The sequence below is a fragment of the Polyergus mexicanus genome, unplaced genomic scaffold (assembly GCF_030449975.1).
Source record: "Polyergus mexicanus isolate NDT 795.1 unplaced genomic scaffold, iyPolMexi1.0 SCAF_5, whole genome shotgun sequence".
Taxonomy (NCBI): Eukaryota; Metazoa; Arthropoda; class Insecta; order Hymenoptera; family Formicidae; genus Polyergus; species Polyergus mexicanus.
The window spans coordinates 6,733,692-6,743,204 of NW_027223325.1; the positions used below are offsets into that span (position 1 = coordinate 6,733,692).

General features: G+C 44.3%; 1 protein-coding gene and 1 long non-coding RNA gene across 2 annotated transcripts in view; one reads left to right on the forward strand and one right to left on the reverse strand.

Moving 5' to 3' along the window:
• The window catches only part of LOC138933375 (uncharacterized), a 99,310-nt gene extending 90,127 nt beyond the window's left edge, over positions 1 to 9,183 (forward strand). Inside the window, exon 3 of the long non-coding RNA XR_011446954.1 lies at positions 9,103 to 9,183. This is a non-coding gene — a long non-coding RNA (uncharacterized lncRNA). The remainder of the gene's footprint in view (positions 1 to 9,102) is intronic.
• Positions 507 to 1,613, reverse strand: LOC138933226 (uncharacterized). The gene has a single exon (XM_070295800.1). The coding sequence runs from the start codon at positions 1,611 to 1,613 to the stop codon at positions 507 to 509; it is 1,107 nt and encodes a 368-aa protein (XP_070151901.1).
• Positions 9,184 to 9,513: the final 330 nt, after the last annotated feature.

The following is a 9,513-nucleotide window of genomic DNA, read 5'->3' on the forward strand; positions in this document are numbered from 1 at the left end:
GCGTCGCGTTTACGAATCTCTCCCATTCATCCGATGTAAGATTCGTCATAGGAGCATCGATATCGAGAATAGTCTTCGCGTGAAGCGCTAGATCATGCAGTTCTTTAACGAACCACAATACGCAATTTTCACCGCGATAAGCTCTGTAGGTAGAGCTAACGCCATCGAGCGCGCATCGCGCGTAATATCCGGCGCTTTATAGACTTTGTGATGCTGAACGATAGATGTATTCGACGTTCTCCTCTCCTCTTTCTTCTTCAGTACGCATTCGAGATCAGCGTACACCACGAATGGAAGTCGCTCCTTTCTACTATAGTTGCGAAACTCTAACCATTTGTCGTCTTTGGTAGGAAGGACTATAGCGCACTCGTTCATCCTTCCGCAGTCCACGCTATGAGCCGATAACTTATCGCTCGTTCGAAAATAGTGCATGCATCTGCGACATAACGCACATTTTTAAATCCCGCGCATTATCAACATCGCGCGACGATTTTTTTAATTAGTATTCACCGATCGCATATATGCGATTTATGTCGTCTACCGCTCAGTTGCGAGCCGACGAGTCGCGACAGATTCTTGATCCACGCGAAATGCGTCGCGTTATCTCGTCGCGTCATATCGTCAAAATACAGCAGATTAATGTGTCTGTCCTTTTTATCGTCAGTGAGACGCAAAGGAACAACGCGACAATCGCCTTTTCCCTCCTTTTTATTTCGAACGGTGTACACATTAATAGATATGTCGTTAATACGCTCGAATCTAGTAATTTCGTTCAAACTCATAGGAAATTTAACGCCCTTCAGATTCAGCACTGTCGTGTAATGCGGGTACGAAGATTCCCGACCCGCGTTTTTTTCAGCTGGATACAGAGCGGCGACCACCGCCCATGCGAAACACGCATTGTCATTAGATTGCACGTTTATTACCGCTTTCTTCAACATGATCTCTCGCGGTAATTTGACGTGACATCCCGCGCGCATAGAATTGTATCTGTTCACGTTCACCGTTAAATTGAATATTCGCGATAACGCCCATCCGCTATCGCGCTCCTGAAATTCGTCCAACGAGGCTAGAGTAGCGTCGACCACTCGCTTCTCGTACCACTCTCGCAAGTCGGAAAGAGGTAGAAACGGATAATTCTTCGTGACAATAGTCTTAACATCGATCTTGCCGCCCGAAACGAACTCGCCAATAAACACGGTATTGACCTTAACACCGTTATATTCATTCATAACATCGCGTATTCGATCGAGCACGGCATCTCTAGCGTCCTCGAGAAATCGTCGAGGTTCGATATAATCGAAATTAATAACCGCGCCGGTTAAAACGCGTTTAGAGAAAGCCGTCTCGATCTCGGACCACGAGAATCCCTCGCGTCCCTCTACACCGCCTCCCACGCGTTCGAAACGTCGATGCAGATCGTCTCCCGCGCCCGTTAATCGAACGATTCGAGCGATAAGAGAATTGATCGCTCCGGTCGATCTCCCTCGGCGCTCGCCTCGACATCTCTCCCGCAGAGACTCGAGACATTCGTCGCACCGTTGCGCCCACGCGCGATACGCGTTCTCCGTCGCGATGTCCCGCGCGCTATCGAGAAGATCGCGCGCCTCCATCCTTTCTCGATTCGTCACTCGTCGTCTAACGAACGCCAAGATTTTTTACAAATAAACCACGTCTCTTCCTCGTCGTAATTCTCGATGTAAAACAAAGCTCTCGTCTCGCAGCCGGCGCACCAATTATTCGACACGTCGAAAACTTCGTCGACGAGATCGCAAGCGGGCACCATCTCGCTATACACCGTTTTCGTCACGTGCGTCGATACGCTTTTCGCGAAACTCGAGCTACGCGCGCAATACGCGCAATATCTCTTGTTCTCCTCGAAATAATTTCCGTCCTCGAATCGGCAACCGAACTTAAAGAAACAATGCACGACGTGATTCACCTCCCACGAAAATTTCGGAATTCCGTATCGCTGTTTCCAATTGCGATAAAGCAAATAGCCATCGGCTCCGACATTCGCGAAAGGCTCGTCGAATCGCGTCTCGCTCGCCTCTCGCACGAACTCTTCCGCGAAGCCGATCTCTTCTATATAGTACAAACGGTCCTCTATATAACGTTCGCATAGTTCTTTCTTCAAACAATTCGGTATCTCCAAATTCCATATATCCTCGATACTTCCGATTCGAACATTCACCGCTCTTCCGGCTAATCTCGTTAAAGCGCTCGGCGCGCGCCTCATCGCGCCGCGAAATATTCTCAAACGTACTAATACCTCGAGACCATCGCGGCGTCCTTTTATAACGGGGAAAAATAGCGAGGACGCGCCCCCGATTAACCGAACCGGAAATGGAAAAAAACTCGCCCCCGAAACGCGACAAGCGCGCTTGTATCGCCGCTAACGCGCGCCTCGAGAAGAGGAGAGCGACAAGGGACGCCCCTCCGTCCGCTCGACCGCTCACCGACGATCCCCCGCCCCCGAAGAATCGCGACAGCGGATCGCGCGCTAGAAGCGGCGCGCCCCCCCCGAAGAATCGCGACAGCGGATCGCGCGCTAGAAGCGGCGCGCGCCCCTAAAGAACGAGTCGCGTCAAGGTCGCGAATCGGGAGGAACCGCCACCCCCCGAGCGCCATCTCTCGAGCGCTCTCGGCGACTCGTACCCACCGCTTCCCCCCGGCCGCGCTTCCCCTCTCACCCTACTTACCCCCCCATGCACCCGCCCAGCCCGCTCTCCATCCCTCGGGCGCCTACAAACTGCTCCGAAACTATCTCTCTCTCTTCCTCCCCAACGGTACCCTCTCTCTCACACTCACGACAAACTGAGCCAAAACCGGCCTTACTATCCTACTCGAAGTAACGCGAGTCGTTCCGCGGAAAATAGCGATATCGTGTATTTCGTGAGTAAGTGACAAAAATGGCTGGACTTAAAGAGGTATTAGGAAAGTGCATAATTATAGGCTCAAATTTGTCGCCTACGTTAAATAGTGAACGCTATTTATCAGCGTTATCGGACGAATCATCGGAAATAAATTACTCAGTTTTTCGGGCATTTGCGTGTGCTAGTTCGAATACTATACTCGCTGTGCTATATAGGCTAGGTTATTTCGGCAATTATGCCGAGTTGTTACATATCGCGGGTGAGATAATAGAAATGCGCGAGGCATTTGACCACGAGGAGGAGGATGCAGACGGTCTTATAGTCTTCCTGCTATCAAACCATCGAGGAAACCGCTTAAACGGTAAGCAAAATGTTTATATTTATATTGTAGAAATGTAATGTAATCGAATACGCTAGACAGTGATTAATCAAAATTTTCATAATCATAATTTGTAGATCGGAACACGACTGCGACTGATGAGCGAGAGACTCCCTCTCAGCTTCGAAAACGTCCGGCTGAAGAAGAGCTCGAAACAGGACCTTCGAGTAAGTTTCGCATAAAAATAAAATAAAAATATTAATCTTTATACAAATTCTATATTCAATATTGATAAAATATTAAATTTTAGAAAGAGCACGTTCCGATGAAAACGACAGCGAAGCTGATATCATGGCGTCACCAGGCGAGATACAAAATTTTGAAAAGAATAAAAATAACGTAGATGTAATTTTTATTTTATTTATAATTAAATTTTTCTTTTGTTTCGACAGTGCAGAGAGGCGGTGGTGGTCAAAATGAAGAAGTGACTCTTGAAGAACGAGTAACGCAACTCTGTAATAACGAGGAAGTAACTGATGAGGATGAGAATGAAGAGGAAGTCGTCGGTGAAGAACGCTGTAATCCCTCGTCGGAGACAGAAGATGGTGAAGAGGAGCCGAAGGTGGAAGAGGAGCAACAACGTCATGGGGTCGGCAATATTAATTTTAATTACGTAGATTTATTGACGGAAAATATGCGGCAATTTAGGAGGTTCGGCATAATCGGGAGAGAAGCGAGTTTCGCGATACGACCGATACGGGAAGGTTCGAATATTTATCACGCATTAGAAAATGCGTTTCGTGAAATTCACGCGTACGCGTTAAATTTATGCGAACCGGGAGATTATGTGGGAATGTCTTTCCATTCGGCGAATTTATCTCAGGGCCCTGCAGGATTATCCTTTCGTCCGGCTAGAGACATGTCGTATGAGGATATCTGGAAACTCGTGAGTTCAGTAGCGCAGAGTGCTGGGGGGCTCGATATCGCGGAACACTTTAACATTCGTGTTTTTAATGTCACGGTTCCTTCGGGTCGCGGACATGTTAAATTAACAAACGAAGACGTTGTGAAGCGCTCAATAGTAACAATAAATAATTCCGACAATTTATGTTTTCCGCGCGCTCTCGTAGTAGCGCGAATTTACTGCGAACGCGGTAACTTACGTACGGGTGAGTTACATGAAAAATGGAATAATATAAGACACATGCAATCCCCGCTTCAACGTGAGTTCGCATTACAATTAACTAGGAACGCTGGTGTTACGATAACTGAAGAGGGATGTGGAATTCCGGAAATCGAGCGCTTTCAACGATATCTCGCAGTTGATAATATCACAATTGTAGTTTATAATTTCAGTACTTTCGGGCGCGGTAAGAAACCGATGTACGACGGAATCGCGCTACTTGCTTCTCTCGACCGTGAACCCTCGTTACGCTTAAATATAATGTATTATGAGCGTTTACGTCATTATAACCCTATTGTAAATTTAAATGCCGCCGCGGGTTGTAAGAATTATTGCGAGCCGTGTAATATAGGTTATCGGAACGATAAAACGGGCCATCGCTGTCCAAATAAATGCCCGCGATGTTTCACTGTGCCGCCGTGTAAGCAGTCCGAAAGTATAAAATGCAACGCGTGTAATCGGGCATTTTTCGGTAAGAAGTGTTTCGAGCGTCATTGCAGCGTAAAATCGTACGACGGTAAATCATTTGAAAGTATCTGCAATGTCGTGCGATTTTGCGACGGATGCGGTCGCATCGTTAAATTTGGTGCGAGACACGAATGCGGTGTTTCTTACTGCAAATTATGCCGTTCACCAAAGCCTGAGAATCATTTGTGCTACATGCAACCTCTTCGACGTGATAATGGTTCCTCTACCGTACCGTCGTCTTCATGATCGGCAATGGCTCCAGCGATGACAGTTATGCGAAGCACAGAAGAGAGCACAGAATTTGACGGTAAAGTGGCAAACGATCGTGCATGTACGAGCAAAAAAGAGTGTGTAGCATTCGTATTTTATGATTTTGAAACGCGACAAGACGAGTCACTCGAAGGTACGTCGAACGTAAAGAAACACGTTCCCACTCTTTGCGTGGCGCAACAAATTTGCGAAGCGTGCGCGAAAGAAAATAATTTGCCCGCGAGGTGCCGATGGTGCGGGGTGCGAGAGTTCGTATTTCGTCATGATCCTGTGAAACAATTCGTCGATTTTGCAACGCGTACGACAAAATACTTCAAGCAGATCATTTGCATAGCACATAATGCGAAAGCGTTCGACGCGCAATTTATTTTAAAGTATATTGTTGAAAATCGTAATAACTTAGAACCTAAATTAATATTAAACGGTACAAAGATCGTGGTGTTAACGGTAGGACATACGAAATTCATCGACAGTGTTAATTATATGTCGATGCGCTTATCCGAGTTACCGAAGGCTTTCGGATTACAGGATACGTCGGATAAAGGCATTTTTCCGCATTTGTTTAACACTGTCGAAAATCAGTCATATGTCGGCCCCTTGCCTGACGCGCATTATTATTCTCCGGAGACAATGAAATCGGAAGAGCGCGAACGCTTTCTTGTATAGCATGCTGATATGCGACAAAAAAACACCGTGTTCGATTTCCAACGTGAGATCATTCGCTATTGTCATACCGACGTTGATATTCTTCGACAAGCATGTATGGCGTTCAGAAAAATTTTTATTGATCGTGGAAATGTATGTCCGTTCGAGGAATGCACGACAATTGCTTCGACGTGCATGACTGTTTTTCGGAAAAACTTTTTGCAACAAAATACGATAGGCGTCATTCCAACTGGCGAATACAGAAAAGCAACCAATCATTCTCGTAAAGCTCTGCAGTGGTTGATATGGAAGGAACGCGAGCTCGGACATTCTATAAACCACGCAGGGCGCTCGCGCGAATATCGTACAATCGACGGCACGCTCGTCGATGGATATTACGGAACGCCTGATACAGAGACGCCTCAACGTCATGTGCTACAATTTCACGGATGTTTTTGGCACGGATGCCCGTCTTGCTTTCCTATGAATCGCGATAGACCACTTTCTACATCGGATTGCAAGGATACGATTGACTCACGTTACGAGCGAACTCTCGCAATCTCGTGGAGACTTCGACAATGGAAATACTTTGTGATAGAAAAGTGGGAGTGCTCTTTCGATCGCGATATGCGAGATAGTCGCGAAATGCGTGAATATCTCGAGAACCATCCGATGGTGGAAACGCCTCCGCTCGATCCGCGCGATGCATTTTTCGGTGGACGCACGGGGAATATTGTGACGCGCTATGAGATTACAGGTATGGAAAAAATACGATACGTGGATGTATGCTCCTTATACCCATATGTTTTGAAAACGGATGCTTTCCCGATCGGTCATCCTGATATTTATGTCGGCGAGGAATGTTCCGCATTAATCGGGAGGGCACCGAATTATAATTTTAATACGATCGAAGGTCTCATACGGTGCAAAGTACTTCCACCGCGTGATTTATTTCATCCTGTACTCCCATATCGCGCGCAGGGAAAATTGCTTTTTGCATTATGTCGCAGTTGCTGTGAAACATTGTCACAATCGGCCTGTACGCACAACAATGCTAAGGAACGCGAATTCGAGGGTACGTGGGTGTCCTGCGAATTACGCAAGGCCGTCGAAAAGGGCTATCACATGACGGCTGTAAGTGAGATTTGGCAATATAAAGTTAGTCAATTCGATCATATGACCCGTCAAGGTGGATTGTTCGCCAAGTATATAAATACATTTTTGCAACTTAAACAAGAAGCCAGCGGGTGGCCGAGCGAATGCGGGGAAAACGACGACGATGCTAAAGAAAGATATCTGCGGGAGTATGAGAAAACCGAAGGTATCGTTCTTGATAAACGTAACGTCGCGCAGAATCCCGGTTTACGTTCTGTCGCGAAACTGTGCTTAAATTCTTTTTGGGGAAAATTTGGTCAGCGCTCCAATTTACCTAATACCGAGGTCGTGAGAACGCCGCAACGTTTTATAGCCTTGCTGACAAGTGCCGAGCATGAAATAACCGACATATTACCCGTAAACGATGAGGTAATATATGTTTCATGGCGATTGCGACAAGAAGCTGTTGTTTCCTCCCCGCTGACTAATGTCGTGATAGCGGCGTATACGACGGCACAAGCTCGTTTAACGTTATATTCTTATTTAGAGCGATTAGATCGTCGCGTTTTGTATTATGATACGGATTCATGTATTTACGTGAGCAGCGGTGACCCGAACGAGTATAAACCGCGTACGGGAAATTTTCTAGGCGATATGACCGATGAACTCGAGAGCTACGGGAGCGGCAGCTATATCGAGCAGTGTTGTTGTTCGGGCCGGGTTTTCTCGCGCATGCGTGGTAGATGGCAGCCGAAGCAGCGGTGTATATAAGAGGAGTAGTGTTTGGGCGCGAAAGTCTTGGCGGACCCGGCAATAAGGACAGGCTACTAGGTTAAGGTGAATAGGTAAGTATACATTTTAGAATTTATTTTATTTAATTATTATATTGTCTCTTTTAATAAAAAAAAATGATATAAATTACATTATAATTAAAATTAGTATTTGTAGAAAAAATGTTTTTTATTTAATTGATTATTTAATTAATTATTTTTAAAAAGATATTTTTATATTTAATGAATTTTATTTATGTTTATTTAAACAAATAAATATTTTTATTTTTTGTATTTTTTGTAAGAATACTGGTGAGGTTTTTGGCAGTTTTCCTTACCCTTGCAACAAATGTTGGTATTCTCCGAGATTCTGCCAAAAATAAAATTTTACTTTTGTTTATATTAAAATGTTTTTTAATTAATTATTTTATTACCCTTTCCTTTTTCAGTTTATTTATATTTTATTTATAATATATATGTGTTTATTTGAATATTTAATATTTTTATAATAGATGTTTAACAATTATTAGATATTTTTGTGCGGGTGATTAATGGTACTTCTTTTTGGTCAACTAAGCACTGTACTGATACCGCGTTTGTCACGCATGCGCGAAAAAACCCGGCCCGAACAACAACACTGATATCGAGGCGTTCGTGTCCGATGGTCCGAAATTTATGCATATGTTGTACGCGCACCAGACGGTCGAACGCACGAGTCATGTAAAGTTAAAGGCATAACCCTAAATTACGAAAATTCGCGGTTAGTCAATTTTAATAGTATTAGGAATTTATTGCTAAATAAAGAGAGAGTACGAGAAAATGAAGAGAACGAAAAAGAATTGGCTGGAACTTCGATAAATCTACGTTTTAGAGCAATTCGTCGCACCGCGTTTCATGAGATCGTAACACGGGACGAAACTAAAGTATGTGAGCCTGTATTACTAAAACGTAGGTTTATTGATAGTCATTGTTCGTTACCATACGGATATATAATAGAACGTTAATTTTTCTCGGCTCTCGTTTTTATCGATGTATATAGCAGCGAATTTGCATATTTTCCGTCACATAAGAAATTTTGTACATTGCAAAATTATTATTTACATTTAAACATAAGTATAATATTTAATAAAAATTTTTTATTTTAAATCGCTTATATAAAAACATTTACTATTTTCCTATCCTTTCTATCCTCGTCTAAGTGACGTCATAAAGCTCTAAAACCATCGTAATCGCTACCTGCACAGACTTGCTTTTTACGACCCCTTCTATTCTCGTGACGTCTCCATTCTCGGTGGCCGCCATCTTGCCGATTCTTACACACGTATTATTTTGCCGCGTTTTTCCCTCTCACTCAGAAACATGCTCCTCATCCAATCAAACTGCCGGCAACTATAGGGAAGCCAATCAGAGCGTAGGGTCCCCTATGCCGGAGGACTACTCTCTACAAATACTACATCTAATCCTTATTCTAATAAGATTTCAGCTAGCCCAGCATACTAGGACCCTGTCTGGAAATGTGGAGGACCCAGGTTCGAACCCCGAGAATTTCCACTCGCCCGGAAAAAAATTAAAAAATTAAAAAATTAAAAAGGAAAAATTAAAAAGGTAGAAATTTTAAATTTAAAATAAAAAATAAAAAATTGTCTCGTAGACGTCCACGCATCCTCCCCCTTTTCTAAATAATAAAAATTGTCTCGTAGATGTCCACGAGTCCCCTCTTTTTTCCATAGGTACCTGTGGTGGGCGTGGCCAGACAGGCACACAGCAGGGGGTCGGGGTCGGTGGTGGGGGTTTGTTGTGTCTAGCTATAGTTGCCCCTATACTACTTTCAACAGGTAGCATACGCAAAGCGTCTTCTTCGCGGGTCAGCAAAACTGTTTGTTAAAC